The sequence below is a fragment of the Poecilia latipinna genome, unplaced genomic scaffold, assembly GCF_001443285.1.
Source record: "Poecilia latipinna isolate Pla-1442-1.1 unplaced genomic scaffold, P_latipinna-1.0 Scaffold57, whole genome shotgun sequence".
Taxonomy (NCBI): domain Eukaryota; kingdom Metazoa; phylum Chordata; class Actinopteri; order Cyprinodontiformes; family Poeciliidae; genus Poecilia; species Poecilia latipinna.
The window spans coordinates 771,212-787,652 of record NW_015112673.1 but is presented as its reverse complement, the minus strand read 5'-3'; the positions used below and the strand labels follow the sequence as shown (position 1 = coordinate 787,652).

At 37.2% G+C, this 16,441-nt stretch overlaps 1 protein-coding gene and 1 long non-coding RNA gene across 6 annotated transcripts in view; both read left to right on the top strand.

Moving 5' to 3' along the window:
- The first annotated feature begins 2,210 nt into the window (after positions 1-2,210).
- LOC106961260 (death-inducer obliterator 1) overlaps positions 2,211-16,441 on the top strand; it is a 32,647-nt gene continuing 18,416 nt past the window's right edge. For 2 of the 5 annotated variants that reach the window (XM_015054865.1, XM_015054857.1), the window contains exons 1-6: positions 2,213-2,320; positions 3,693-3,773; positions 3,853-5,014; positions 5,097-5,346; positions 5,510-5,947; positions 6,054-6,237. In XM_015054865.1, coding sequence (XP_014910351.1) covers positions 3,716-3,773; positions 3,853-5,014; positions 5,097-5,346; positions 5,510-5,947; positions 6,054-6,237 — 2,092 coding nt within the window. In that variant the 5' untranslated portion in view covers positions 2,213-2,320; positions 3,693-3,715. Of the gene's footprint in view, positions 2,321-3,692; positions 3,774-3,852; positions 5,015-5,096; positions 5,347-5,509; positions 5,948-6,053; positions 6,238-16,441 lie in introns of all 5 variants that reach the window. The other 3 variants (XM_015054883.1, XM_015054874.1, XM_015054892.1) reach the window with 3 other exon arrangements.
- On the top strand, positions 14,038-16,256 carry LOC106961282 (uncharacterized). The gene is made up of 2 exons (XR_001427738.1): positions 14,038-14,152; positions 14,196-16,256. It is a non-coding gene; the product is annotated as an uncharacterized LOC106961282 (long non-coding RNA).

Below are 16,441 nucleotides of genomic sequence, written 5' to 3'. Positions count from 1 at the left end.
ATCATGTGAAAGTAGTCTGTCTCGAGATGTGAAATGTTTTCATTCTACAGTTTTGCATTGTTGCTCAGATTATATCAACCCACAGGATAATCTCTTCATTTCCCTCTTTCATTGCTGCTCCACAGGATTTTGCTGCTGTTTTAATTGCTCTCCATATTGTGAGATAAAACATTTGAAACAGCTTTCAACAGTTATACACAATGATTATGGTGCCATCACAAATACTTAGACTGATTTATTTTTTTCTTTCCTTTTGTGGTTTGAACCACACTTGCTTAATGTCGAGTAGTGCAGGTTTAAACAACACATTTCAGTCCAACATGTCTGCTTCATGTCAGTGGTGGCGTTTTGGTTTCATACCAGTTTTGTATTGTAGTTCTGTGTTATATAGCCACACATTTAAAATGGACAAAAAAAAAACAAAATCTGATTTATTAAAAAGCCTAAAAAATTTAAACTGTACAGCTTTTGTAAGAAGATACCTGAACAATATTTATAGTGTTACATGTTTTTATAGTATGTTTATTGCAATCACATTTCTATGTGTTGAGAAAAGTTATTTGAAATGAAACTTCTTCACATGAATGTCAGCTCTTAGTGAAGTCTTTGTGTAGCCAGTTACCCAAAGCAGATGTAAATCCAAAAATGTGCCCATCTGAGTAGACATAAATATATATTGCTTTTTCAGCCATATATTTCCTGTGAGCATGTTTGTGTTGAGTTCTGTCTTGTTACTGTTTACATATTGTAAAAAGAATAAATGGACTTGTGAAGAAGTTTCTCAACTTATTTGATCTGAACGGATATGAAAACACATTTTCTTTCTATTGCAGTGTTGCAAATATATAAGTTACTGATCATCCAATTGTAAATTGGTGATAAAACCAAGAAGCAAAGAAGCTGCATGAGCACCCTGGCATCGCCGTTGCTGCATTTTACAAAAGCATTTATTTATTTTTGTGAGAACAAAAGCAAACTGCGAGTTATTTACATGGCAAAGTTTCAGGTAATTTGGTGGCTGTTGGATTCCTCTATTTTACAACATGAAGAATGAAAATGTAAACGAAAAGTACAAATGTATTTTTTCTCCCCCTCCCCCCTGTCATGCTTAAATGTTTCAACTTACCAAACTGAGGAAATTCAAAGAGCAGTTTGCAAAAGAAGACAACCATATATGGACAAACGATTTCCTCAAAAGTAAAAGATTGAGCCACATTTGGCTGCCACAAAACACAAACACATTTTATTCTATTTTTATGAGCCACTCTTCTTTACAGAAGTTATTTAAGTCAGTCACACAGGAAGGGTTTTGACAATTATGAACTAAGGCACTCCACAAATTTTTATTTGAAGTATGACATGCTGATTTATCTTGAATGTCCTCTTGCTGCTGTAAGAAATAGAAACGCTGGATATTGCCAAAAATATTTGTCCACCTATCTTTAAATATATTGACTTGACTGGCATGCCATTCTTGAGCCATATGATCTCAAATTATGCTGACTCACTCTTTAGACCAACGTACATGTAAAAAAAAAAAAAAAAAGATATGGCCTAAAAGAAGAATATATCTTGGCAGTTATTTCACAAGATGAAATGGTAATTTTATAAAATTTTGACCATTTTTCCTGAAGCGCAATAGTGGTGTCAGACACTTATGTGTGATTAAAAGGCATGGCCCGCAGTTTTAATTCATTTCAAAGATTCACTCCATTGGTGTTATGGAGTGAATCTTCACTCGGTGGCTTACTTTTGCCACCGAACTCACGCATATCTTTAAGGAGCTAGATTTAAGTGCTAATGTGCAGTTCTGTTGAAAAAGGAAATGTTCTACATCAAAAATACCTCAACTGTTTCACATTATGATTTTTACAAAGCAAGGCATAACTTATTACAAGTAACTATTATAACTTATGCTTAATCAGGTTTGGTTGCACAATGTAGGATTTAATTTATAAATTCCAAGCTTTCAAATATTTTTTTAAAATGTGATTTGCTCTTTTAGTAATAATGTCACATTGCTATTTTTATTACAAATAAAATGGACATTACATTGCATGTATTTTTACTATCAATAAAACTAAGTAGAACACGCCTTTTAGAGATTATTTAATTCGAAAAACTAAGTTAGCAAACAATCACTTTCCAAGGTACACTTCTCACTCACAATAATGAGATGGATGCAGCGTCAACACTGCTTCCGCCTCTGGCGAAATCTCGCGAGATTCCAAATAGTAGGGCAAAGAAAATGGAATCCCATGCTAGCATGGTAGCTGAACGAATCTAACAACTACTGGAAAACAGTATCATATACTTCAAGGTATTGTATTCTTGTCTGCTTCTGGTGTTCGCAGACAGGATTATCAAATATAGTTAGCTTTAAAATGTAGTTCTTTGTTACCAGTTCACCGTCACGGCTAGCTAAGTTAGCTACAGACAACAACGTCGGACGCTTTTAACTAGTAGCCATTCTCCCCTGTGGCCTAACGGAATAATGTTGTCGAGAGAGCAGATAAATGATTTTATTTTTGCAATTTCTGGTTGAGGTCTATTATTTAAATTTAGAAGACTAGTTTCATTACTACTTATCTAACTAGTGTTATCGACGTTCAGAATGCATTTTAATATTGTTAAGGGATATGAACAAATAGCACCACACTGTTTCTGCTCTGGTAAATAACATGACGAAATGTAGTTCAGACACAAGGGTCAAACGTTTAATTAACATTAACATTGAGGTTATAACGTGTATTCAAAGTACAGACTACAAAATTTATCATTATGTGTAGTTTTTATGCTGAATGCACATTTGGGGTTAAACCTGAAAGGCCAGCTTTGCACAGATTACAGCAGCATGCAGATTCTTTGCCTACTTACAGATGAAAGTTTACCAGATATTTTTTCAAAATTGGACATCTTTACTTACTTTTGCTAGTATTTTTGCAGGGGTAAATTAAAAACACCACTTCCCTATAAAATAGAGCTCAGTTGTCCTTTATGTTTCATCTGATGTAAGCAGTTTTTTTAATGGCCTCCCTGAAAAAGGAAAGTTATCTTAAAAACATTAGGCTTGTGTAAGTAGATTTTATTTAAAAACATTTTTTGTTTATAATAATCAATTTTCATGAGTATTACTTTCAGATTTTTGTTTTCTCAATATTTTATTTAAATAAAAAAAAAACATTTTGTCACAGTAACTAACCAAAATGAAACCTGGCCCAGGTCAATTCTTCTTCTCATTTGGCATGTGTTGCCATTTTATTCTTCCTACTTCCACAAACTACTTCATACCAATTCACTTCAGTATCACATCATTAATATTGCAGTAGAGTGTTTTTCATAATTTATAGCAATATTTATTGATAGAAATGCTCAAATCAGGCCTGTAATGTAACTTGATTTGTTTTCAATTTTCTTTTTTGTAAAGTTTATAAAAGTGCCTTTTTCAATTTGTTCATATTTTTATCCTCTTAGGCACAATTAACTCAGGAAATATGAGCGTAAGATCTCAGGTCAAACCCAAATAAGTCTAAATTTACATCCTATTTGTAGATATTTATTGGACTCCTAGAACTCTATTTCCTTATAGTAGATTAAAAAAAACTGGTTTTAATTGTCTGTAGAAATGGATAGAAATTGATGTATAATACTGCTACTGAGACGGTGTTTTTGCTTAAATTGTTTGTGAACAGGACTGCTGGCTACTGATGTCAGCATGGACACAGTAGAAAAGACCAATGCAGTTAATGACGATGGTGACTCAGGTACAACAGGTACGTGGATGAGTTTCCTAAGCAAAATGCTAAAATATCACGGTGTTGGTTCTACTTTGGTCATTCATTTTCCCTGTAGATGAACAGAGCCAATCAGGTGTGGTGGACTCCGGTGCAAGGCCGTCCTTGTCGCAGGTTAAAAAGTCCTGGGGCTTCAGAAGGACAACCATTGCTAAACGGGAGTTCATGGAGGAGGTCGGAGACCTGACCCACAGTCCCCCACCACTTCGAAGGGGCAGAAGCCGAAGAACCAACCAGGCGCCAGAGACGAACACAGAAGAAGACACCAAGCAGAAAGCTACTCGAACCGCTAGGAGTGTGATAGAGGACCTGCAGTGGTCTGCCCCTTCCTCCCCTGCGTCAGAGGACAGCAAGGAGCCACCAGAGACCTCTGCTGGAGGGAGCTTTGATCCCAGCTTATGGCAGGACTTTGGCTCTGCTTTCCACACAGCGTTCTCACTGCTTGGTGGCAACGAAGGCCTGTCGTTGACAGATGCCCTGACAGTTCCTAGTTTCTTTGAGCCTGCTAATGAAATTGAGCTCACTGATCCACAGCCTGTAGAAGAAAACGAGACCCCTGATAACCTGGATGAGATGGAGGTCACACAGCCTGTTGCTCCTGCCATTGTCGGAGAAAGAGAGAGCGATTATGTTGTGGTGATCTCTAGTCAGGAAGAGGACAGTGATGAAAAGTCTCAGATGCAAATTAAAGAACAGCTGGCCAGAAGCAGCAGGCAGGGAGACTCAAAAGCTCGAGGTGGGAATGGTGGAAGAGGAAAAGCCAGGGGGAGAGGGAGAGGCAGGGGAAGAGGTAGAGGAAGGGGGAAAGGTAAGGGAAGAGGCCGAGGCAGGGCAGCGGTGCTTCAGTCCATCATGGCAGTCAACGAAGACACAGACGATGAAGTGGTGCTTGTTAACGCAGACGAGCAGCAGGATTTACCCAAAGATGGCATCCAGATCGACCCACAGATCCCTCCTGAGATGGAATCAACATCTGCACACTTTGGTATAACTCTGAATGCTGCACTGCAGTCTGTCAGCACAGGCTGCGTAATCCTAGACAGCGATTTTAACCAAAGTGGCGCCATAACTCACGGCCAGTTTGATGATGCACAAGATGAGGTGGAAGGAGAGGAAGACAATCAGGGTGAGACTACAGCAGAGATTTCCAGCATAACAGAGAGCGAGGGACAGGACTCCAACGCCACGTGCTTCGTCTGCAGCCAAATGCACATTAAGAGGTAACAAAGTCTCTTAGCTGAGAGATTTGCATTCCTGTTTTTTTTATGCCTGTTTCACTTCCTGAAAACGTCCGTTTTTCAGGTTCATGATCTGCTGTAGCAGCTGCCAGGAGTGGTTTCATAGCGCATGTGTCGGTATCAGTGAAACGTGGGACGGGACGACAGAGGAGAGAGACCAAGACTACATGTGTTTAACCTGCACTACGACGAGGCAGAGCATCATCCACCTAGAGTCGCACCTTGAGCCAGACCTTAGCTTTCCTGAATGTCTGACACTGAGTCCTCCTGCTGTGGAAACGGAGCCACAAGAGGAGCAGCAGCAAGTTGTCAAGGTTTGAATTTAGTTTGGATTGTTATCCATTCAACAAAAGGTTCAGAGTGAAGTTAAATGAAAATGATAGATGTTTTTGAATTTTGCTCTGATTTATTTTAAGATTTAGCATAAGTATAACAAATTTGAATGAGTCTGCATTTAAGTTGGTGATCTGTGTTTAGGAGGCTGTTTTAGTAGAGGAGAAGGAGGAGGAAGAAGAAGAGAGGGAGGCTCTTGCGATAAAGCCTCAAGTTGAAGCTGAATCTGAGGTGGAAACAAAAGCTGAAGTTGAAGCTGAGGGGGAAACAAAAGGTGAAGCTGAAGTTGAAACTGAGGTGGAATCAAAAGCTGAAGTTGAAGCTGAGGGGGAAACAAAAGCTGAAGTTGAAGCTGAGGGGGAAACAAAAGCTGAAGCGGAAGCTGACCCTCAGTGTGAGATGGAGGCAGATGATTCGTTCCCTCTCTGCACTGGGCCTGGCTGCGCAAAACCAGCGCTACCGGACTCGGTTTACTGTGGCACCGACTGCATCCTTCAGCATGCTGCTATCACCATGAAGACTCTTTCCAGCCCTAAGGTGCCTAAATCCAAAGGACGACCTCAGAGAAAAGCTGCAGCAAAGGTGAGTAAACACCTAGACTAGGTGAAGCGCTTTAGAGTTAAAGAGTTGTTTTGTAGATAATGGATGGGATCTTTGACGCTGATATGTTTTAAAATATTCCTTCCAGGCTGAAAGCTCGTGCCGAACATCTAAGAGGTTGGCAAGAAAAGCTGTGGAAGTTGCTGATGAAGTGGAGGCGGAGGAAGATCAGGCAGAGCGGGAGGAGCCGTCCGCTTCTCCTAAAACCTGTGACCCCAATCTCACAGATGTTCAGTCCACTTCCATACCGTCATCTAACCTAAACACCACGTGTATGTACCACTCAGTACTCGTACACATTCAGGCAGTTTATTCACCATGCACAAAGCACCTCCTCAGATACTATAGAGCTGTCCTTCCCTTTAAATATATTGGCTACATAAAACAAACACACACTCCCTGTACATTTACATTTACTCTCATGGATGACTGAAAAGTAGCAGGGGTCAGCTCTGGGTAAGTATGTTAAATTTTATTGTTGCTCTTGGATTTAAATACCAAAAATGTTGTGTTGAGAGAGTCTTAATGCATCATATTAGGTAAACCCTAAAACAAAATGCCTGGGTATGTCTGAATTTCTGTGTTGATGCAACTTCATTTAAACTCCCAAGCTCTCTATAAATCTCAACTTTGAAGGATCATTTGAACAATGAACAAAACCTCACATGTTGGATACAACTTTCCTTTTTTTTTGGTGGGGGGAGCATTACTCATCATATGACCAGTAAAACTATCAAGATTCTTTCCTAAAGTTTTGCAATAGGATTTTATATTTAATCTCTATATTGTGCACCCATGTTTAACTTTCATTCAAGAGAAAAGTGCAGACAGGCTGCTCAGGCCTGCTGACTGCGTTTCAAAAATGTTCCTTGGTGACAGTGTTTCACGTTTACTCTTAAAATATCTTAATCAATTTCTACGGCTGCTTTATGAGAAACATTGCTACTCTCTTGCTTCGTTTTCAGTTTAAAAAGTAAACATGTTCTCACAACATAAAGGTCAGATCCCTGATGCACGTTTCTGCTGGCTCGTTGGAAGCCCTAGGAATGAATCTATCCACAAAATCTGCATGTTAAACATCCCTCACTAATCACTTTCAGCCAGAATTGGCAGCAGTTTTCCTAGTTCTTGATTGTGACAATGGGTTTTTTTTTTTTTTGTGACTGTATGGTTTTTGTGCATTTATGAAGCTCACACTTCATACAAAAAGCCTGGGAAAGCTCTCAAAGTAAATTAAACATACAGTAAATATTTACAGTACGAACATTTTTTTTTTTGCACAATTTATCACCAGTTTTACAATACATAATACTACTAAATGAATGTCAAAGTCCAGACTTAAATCCAGACCTCGTCCATCCAGTCAGACTGAGTTTGAGCTATTTTTCAAATTAGGAAAATAAATGTTATTTCTAGGCGTTAAACAATTATTGTAACATACCACAATAAGAATATTCTACATATTATTGACACGAGGACTAAAAAAACCAATTCATGCCATATTTTTTAGATTTTATGTGTGAAAAACTTTAAAAATCAAGTTATGTGAAAAGTTTTGAGGGCTGTAAATGCTTTTAGAAGATATTTTACATTTTAAGGCTTCAATATTAGGGCGACACATTTCCTGTCCAGTTCCCAAAAGGTTACATAAATGTTTAGTTAATGACGTTTAACTTCAGACTGCAACTTAAACTCCCTCTTTATGCTATATAATTATGCCATTCTCTGTTCTTTTCAGAGTTGCTTCTTTTGATGAAGTATATTTTTAAGAAGGTATTTACTATTTAGCAACCTGGTGCCACCAACTGGCAACGTTTTCCTGATATATTTTGAGGTTACATTTAAACACAATCCGAGTGCAACTGAAGCTTTTTGTTGCATTAGATGCTTCACTGCATACACGTAGCGTCTGCATTTTAAAACTCCCCATGTTCATGCCGTCTCAAAGTAGCTTTCCTGATAAACAAAATCTCACATTATGCTGTTTACGCTTCCAGTAACCTTAGTAGACATCTCTCTTTCTTCAAAATGGACGGAGAAAGTCTTCGGCTGACTATTGAGAGGGCAGCTGCTTTCGAGCAGGAAGAGTTTGTTTCTACACATGGTACATAAATCTGGTATACACTGTTCGAATTAGAGTTTTGTGACGGTGGAGGAAAGACTTGTCTGCACCAGTGAAAGGCTGTCCTCCTGCTTAGCCTCAGGGATGAGTAACAGTTCGTTTATACATTCAAGCCTCCGCTGGAGCAGAGCACCATTTTTACCTCGGCGTGGAGGGGGTGTGTTGAAAAGCTGAAGTTGGATGACAATAAGCCAACTTTGCTCTCAAGTGATGACATGAATACAGCAATGTTAGCTGTGTCAAAGTACTTTGAGTATTTTCTACTCAATACATTACAGCATACACATTTCTTACATATACACACACGGACTGCTGCAAACTACTTTTTCTGAAGTTTTTTTGAGATTTTTTTTTTTTTACCAGGGTCAGCTTTTAATATTTTTTCTTTTGCATTTTTTTTTATATGATCACTCCTCAAACTCAAGTAGGTACTGACGTACCTAGTGTTGATGCTTGTACACTCAGCTGATCAAACTGCCAGAATTGCACATCTATTTAATATTTGATGGGAGTGGAGGGCTGTTGATGCCTTTCTGTTTCAACCCCTTTGTTAAAATACACGGATTAATTACAATAATATCAAGGTCCTGCCTCGGATCCGAATATTCTTGCAGCATTGGCCGAGTCTTGATATATACTGATGGCAAAAAGAAAACTTTCCCCACAACACCAGTTGTCCTGCAGTGTATCATAACCAAAGAGACAACCTGTTCTCTGCTCAGCACCTCGTGGAACCACTGAGCCTCTGGGTGTGCAGCTGTGAAGTGCTGGCACATTCCTGAAGAGGATCCCGACTGAACATCTGGTCCCTGGCAGGAATCGGTCAAGTCTCCAGCTGTGGTACACAACACGGCACACAGTTTCTCGCTGGGGTGGACATCAAGGAATGAGACAACCTGAGACAGCGTCTTCACTCCATGATCTTCCCTGAACAAATGTGATCACAGGGGCTGAGAGCAGAAGTTTTGTCCTGGTGAATCAAAGCACTCCATGTGATCTTTTTAGATGATCACTATTATTGCTTTATGGTCCTTATTCCAACTACATGTTTCTTTTCCATCAGTATATACACCAAAAAGCAATACAACCCAACTCATTTTACATAATACATCCTGTTCACCCAGATGTGGTAATTTGCTATTCTTTTGTGAGAGTAGATCCACTTTTTAAATAATGCATTAAGGAGATTTTGGTTTCCAACACCTGCAACGTAGGACACCAACATCATGTCAACAGGTTGATCAGACATTTATATGGAATTTATAAAAGCATACAAACTAAATTATTAATATCATGCTGTCATATTTATCAAACGCTCAGTATCCACAAAATATTTTCAGCCTAAATACCCAACCATTTTAAATATTACTATCAATTAAACATCTCAGATTTTGAGCTTGTTACAATATCATCAAAAGTCAGTAGTTACCTAAATCTAAAAAGGTGAATTTCCACTCTTAATGTTAAATCCCACACGTCAGTAGGGCTTAAATTCAAAAATTAAAAATTAATAAAATCAGAAGAGAAACTTCACTGTTTTTCTTCAACCTCAGTGCATTTGTTTTGTGAAAAGATCCGTAGAGCTCAGCATGTCGTTTATTGGAGATTCCTGAGGACCCAAGAAGATCTGAGATCATTTGAAGTTTTTCATCCAAGTTGAGGTCAAAGATTTGAGCAGTTCCTAGATTTTTGCTTGATAATTGTCTCAAACACAATTAAAGGTAACTATACTAATCACACAATACACAATATCGTAATGTTTTTTCCCCCAAAATGCAGTAAAAAATTATACGATAAAGAATTTGTCAGAAATCGGTAAAATACAAAAATACAATTGCTATTGTTTTGTAAAATACAAAAACAATAGCTGCATATATTTATATGAAGTTAGTAAGTTAATATACTCAGTAGAGATGGGCTGACTGTCAGCATATTATGAGCTACACGTGGCTCAGCAGTAGTGCTATACTTACCCACACCTGTATGGGTAAGTATAGCCACACGAGATGGCTACTGCACGTTTTCCGTTCCCACAAGGGAAAAAATAATCAACTGCTTCCAGCTATTGAGTCACAAAAAATAATGCCCTTCATGACTTGAAAAATAAAGGATTGCCATCTGTCACAATGTTAAAGCTATAGTTGGCAGGCTACTGCCTGGCAACCTGAGTAGATACCCTGACTAATTTACATGTTTAATTCTACATTTTTCTTCGCAAAATAAGTGCGTTCGTTCAATCCTTAAAACTCTCTAATGCATATTAGATTTTTAAAAAACATTTATGTTGGTATTTTTAGTGAAGGTGTAGGTTTTACACTCAGCAGCAATGGTTACCAGTGGGAAACTACATAGTTTTGTAACTTTAATTTGCCCCTTTTACGCACATTTAAAATGAGAATTACAATAACATGCATAACCTATAATAGCAAAGCATGGTTATAAGTAGAAGAAGTGTTTTAGATACATAAACATATTATAGCACATCATGCAGACATCAGTGTCTCAATGGACCAAGGGATCCAAAACCTTGTTTGGTCATTTCCTCAGTGAGGATAAGTGAAGTGAAAAGGTTACCATGCACAAATGACCACCCTGGAGGAACTTCTGCCTGTTCTGCCAGACCAAGCACTACATTCACATCAAGAAGATTTGAGTGGACTTCACAATAGGGCTCCATGTGAAACATGGACACTGTGGGTAAAACAAGGCTCCATGACTTCTACCCAAATTCCCAAATAAACGGTTTGCAGCCTTGTTTGCCATAATAAGAGTATCAACAATGGATAGCAGTCATGTGTATGTCATCATTTTTGTAGGAATCTCTCAGTGGACTGAAGATGGGCAGCATTTTGTAGAAAGGGTTGTCTGCTGCCTTTAACTTATCCACCAGATGAGTTGGGACCATCATTTCATGAAAGCGGTTGCTTGTTGCATTTGACATGGTTTCACTTTAGACGTGATGGTCATATGACCAATACATGTACCTCCATTGAAGCCAGAAGTGGGCAGAATCACATCCATGTCCAGATCAAGTACCTTCCCTTTGGTTTGTATTGAATAGGCATTTTACATTTCAACTGAGAGCTCCCTCCGAGTAGAAGGATATGTCAACACGAACAAATCAACAGGGTCGAGTTTAGTTTCTTTAATGAAATCTGCGATGGGCCATAGGTCACAAACTCTAAAATATTGGATGTGGCTGGTAATTGTGACTTTTTAAAAACCCAGTACTTAAGGGGCGGGTGGATTATGTTTTTTTTTATTTTATTGGGTTGCAAAGTTTCATTCTTATCTGGGCATTTTCTTGTAGGACATCAGTATCTTTTGGGCACCTTCTTTTTCGGCTTGGCACTGTAGGAGACTCACCATCATCACAGGTCATTTTCTGTTTTTTTATGGCCTTTTGGGGTATCATTGATCTCAGGGCATCTTTTTCTTGGTCGCGTGGTCTCATTTATCACAGGGAACTTTCTTTCATTTGCCTTGATGCTGTGGGAGACTCACCAAGTAGTGGCGATGGTTTTCTTGCAACACAAAATGTTGCAGGAGTGAGAGATGAGGGACAGGGGCAACTGGGCGGATGGGTTGTGAGTGGAGGAAGTTTGTGGGTAGGTCCAGACTCATTATATTAATATCATCATTATTATTCGGTTAGGTCGCTTCTGCTTCACCATACAACAGTCTAGCAGGCAAATGGCCTGCTTCGGCTTGAAACTCTATCCGAGCAGTCGCTATAACCGTCACTTTCAGTTGTATCCTTTTTAACTTTAGAAATGATTGTAACGTAGCACACATCAATTTGGGGTTCTTTCAGGTGTAAAAGATCTAAAACATCTAGTAGTTTTAAGCTGTGTGGAAAAAGCCAACGAAATAAATAAAATAAACAGCCGAACTCTTGGCGCCTAGCATAGCAATGTGGAATTCTAGCGACAACAAATATCGCCATTCTTACATTTCTCTCCTTTTTTGCTCAAAAGATGCATGCAGACATAAAATTTCATATTAATAGAAGATCTTTTAGAGAATATATGTACAAAACATTTCAGGTAAATCAGTTCATTAAAGTATTTTACCCACTTCCTCTTGTACAAGTTTGAGGCGGACATTTACCTTCAGCAGTAATAGGAAATAAAAGGGTCTGACCATGTGACCGTTCACGCTCGCTACATGAAGTTGATATTGATTAGAATAAATAACTTATTTTAACACCTCAATTAGCTACACAAAACTAGAGCAACACTTTTTCCAGAGGTTTAAAAAAAAAATATGTAAGGCAACAATTGTTACTGGAAGCATTAAAAGGGTTGGCTAACTAATAGCAGCTTGTTGGGTTTTTTTTTACTAAAAGCAAAACGAAAATGTAAAACTGGCTTTGTTAAGAACCTAAAAACGTATTTGTATTTTTGCTCAAGTCTGAGTATATAAAAACAGTGGATATATTTTACATAAGCATTCTGTTATGATTATTGCTTAATGATAGTAGGAATAATTGTTGCTTTTCTGCTCATATTATTAAAACACCAGGTCTTAGAATTAGACATATATCAAATTAATCACAGGAAAGATGTATCAATTTAATTTATTGCCTTTAAATGCAACCCATTGATTCTCTAAACTGTCAAGCATAAATTTAAACACATTTTTTACAAAGACATGACAAATCTGATAAATGAAGTAATCTGGAAGAGCTACATTGTTGTGACTATTTGCGATAGCATGTGCGTAATACTTTGTCAGAAGTTATATTTGTAGCCTACTCTGGTTTTACCACTGTGACAAAGTTTAGCATGTAAAAGTTTAACAATTCAATTAATTTTCATCTATATAGTCACTGTGGCTTTGTAAACAGACGTGTTTCTGTTTTGTTAATTTTCCCATTGACTTTACTTATAGTCTTAGTTGGCTTTGCTCCGTCTCCTGACTGTGCTAAGCCACGTTCTGCCGAGCAAAACACAACATCAACCCTGAAAGAAAAGTTTTTGTTGACTATTTGTAACTTGTATTATATCACTGACGGGGACAGTGATATAATAAAATACAGTGATATAATTTCCTGGCAATTTAACATTGCCAGGAAATGTTAAATATTAAAGAATTGCTATAGACCATAATTATAGGTCAGTTATAAAAGAGCAAGAACAAATGATCGGTTTGTGATTTTAATGTTTGTTTTGGTTAAATCATGACCTCTCATGTCAAGTTTAGGTCCATGTACTTCAGTCTAAACAATAAGTGCAATTAGTTTTATTTTTATTACACAGCATGTAGACTTATCTCATCACAAGCTGTAAAAAGGTTTGAGGGTGATGTAGTTCAGTCGTACACACACCTATATATCCAGTCTCCATTATGTGCTGTGAAATTAACTAGTGTAGCTTGTAGATTTTCTGTAAAGAAAGGGCACTTGAATGAGTTTTTCTTTCATTGTACTTCCTGAAATATAAGCTGACACTTTGTTTTGCTCTTCCTGTGTGTAATTTGAGAAAATTAGTCCAAAGAAGTTGTAATGGGAAAAGCTTGACTGTTGTTGATGAGGGTCAGTGTTGGCAGCATTTTGTTTATTTTACAGAGCACATGTTCTAGAACGTGTTAGATTTAGATTGGCTGCATTGTAAAGTGTTTTACTTTTAGATGCTTTCATGGCATACATATCTTGAAATCAATGTTCCAAGTAATTTTTGATAATTTAATCACTTCACAGCAGATGTCTAGATCAGCTGATGGTAACACACAAGCACCCTCTACTGGCCAAAAGAAAAACATCCATAGAGTAGGCCCAACTTAATATTCGTAGTATTTCAAAATTTATAATATCTGTGTGAGGGAAGATTAAAAAAATAATGGGAACCTCTGTGGAGAAATGTATCATAAAAATATAATTTCATAGTAATGAAGTGTTTAAAAAAACACTTTACATACTTAAAAGAATTATCTTAAAAAATAGCTGCATGTGTGTGTCTGGAAAGTGAGAAAATGTGAATCAGAACAACCTAATATTCAAATGAAATAATTTAACATTTTGTAAGATTGTAATTAGCCATCGGTCTGATGGGGAATAGTTTTAGGTCCATAAGTTTATCTGCAACAAACTTATGGACAAATCTTCAGCAGAAATGTCACATCTATTCACAAATGAACCTCCTTTTTTACTCACGCTGTTCCCTGAGCTGTCACACGTACGACTGTTTTGCACGACATGCAACTTTGCAGCAAAGGTTCAACCTGTTTATACATTCAAACATAATTATGAGTGTACATAGCTAAATACTGAATAAAATTTATACCAAAATATTAATTGTAAAAATTAAAAGTCACCTCATCAAATTCACATAAGCACCATTCATATACCTTTGAATTATTTTAGAAGTTGTTGAAATTAGAAATTCGTGACATTCATCATTCTTTTTCTTTTTTAAGGAAAAGTACCACTAACTTTTTCATTCATGCTTTTCATATTTTTTTCTTGGTGGCTTTCAAACCTGCAAACTGAATGATTTTCACCAGATAGAGCTACTTTAGAACCATATTTAATTTTTATTATTTTACTCTTTCCAAGTATTTTTACAGTAATTATTTAATCAAAAATAGTCTATTTTATGGAGTACTATGGTTTAGGTAAATGGCTGCAGATTTTGTCCTTTTTTAATGCAAACTAGTGACTATAGATGGCTACATAGAGGATCTCCACAAGATGTTTATATCACCTATAATTTAAAAAGGTGATGGCTACAGTTTCTGGGCTGTTTATTTATTGCAACATTTATAGCCACAGAATTAAAACGCCAGATACCAGAAAACTGAGACAGATGTTCATGCGTTCATAGGTTAAACAGGTCAGGCTAAGCAGGCATAGGAATTTTTTTAAAAACATGACACTGACGACTGTTTCATTGTCCTGCTTGAACCCTGGCTTATAATGAACTTGGTCTTTGTTCCGAATAAGTAAAGACTTGGTCTGACTACAACCTGGTAGCCTCGATCATTTCTGACATTGTTTGAAACACAAATAATTGGCCCTAAACTACTCTGTCACCCAAAACACATTCTGAAAATGTTTTGGTATAAATGGCCTTTTTTATGCCACTGCAGACACAAGGTAGCCACTCTTCTGCTCTGACTAGTTGGACAAGATACCTATAAGGACTTTTTAAATCAGAGACTGGAGTTGTTGGGTTTAAACAATGTTTTTCACATAGTTAACATGCTGCAAAAGTTTCGTAAACATACCTTCTGGCATACTCAGTAGAAAACCACAAGCAAAACACATCTGCGTTAACATATGTTAACTACAATATTTTATTAGACTCTAACCACAGAGGCAAACAGGATTAGGTTTAGGCTAAAACCACTTTATTTAGTTTACATGAATTTATTTGATTTTAACAGATAACAGGGATTCCTGTTGACATTTAGGACAGCTTTAAAACAAACAACAACCTGGATAAAGTCAGAGACTCACCAAAGATGTCTAAGTCTACAGGTGATACCAAAGTCACCCAAGATAAAATAAGCATTTTGTCCACAGCTTTTTGGACAAAATTTGGAGTCCTTTTAGGGATTAACTTTCACCAGACCTTCTGCTCAAATATCTCCTAAAATTTATTGAATGCATACTAAGTGTTGCATGTTAAATTGCTGTCAAGATTTCCTTAAGAGTATATATTCTTTAGCTACAATCGTGTGTATAATAAACCATGAGTCTAATGTACCATAAACCCATAATTATATCGATTGGAAATAAACGTTTAACAGCTGAATTTTCTGACTTTGTACCATACACTTGAACACTAAATGACATTACCATTAATGATGCTTCTTTCTTTGGATCAAGTCAAGTAGCAAAATTAAATACAGAATAATCTTGTAGTTTATATTCCTGAAACAATACCTGCACAAACCTGACTATGCAAGTTAAGGCCTGAACATTCTCCAAAAGAACAGAGGAATTAATTCAACTCAAGGCTACATAAATAAAGTTCTTGTTAGCAAAGACAAGTCATAATTATGAAGAAGTAAAGTGGGCCAAACACAAGAAAAAAATGTCCTGCCCAGAATGTGCATCAAGAACAGAAAGACGGCGTTTGGTTTTTGCAGCCTGGGAGAGAAGGACACCTTTCTCTGTTCTTTCAGAGTATGTATTGGCTTTTAGTCTAAACAACAGAGCCTAAAGACTTTCATGAGCCATTTACCTGGGTGATTGACAGGAAGTATGAATCTAATAAGATAAGAGTTGAAACACTTCAAAGGAGAACTCCTTCACTCCTTAATTTTACCTTCATTAAGGTAAAACATGTCTGTGTATAGCTTGATCAATTCAAAATAAAATGAGATGGTTGTAAATGCAAAAATTCCAG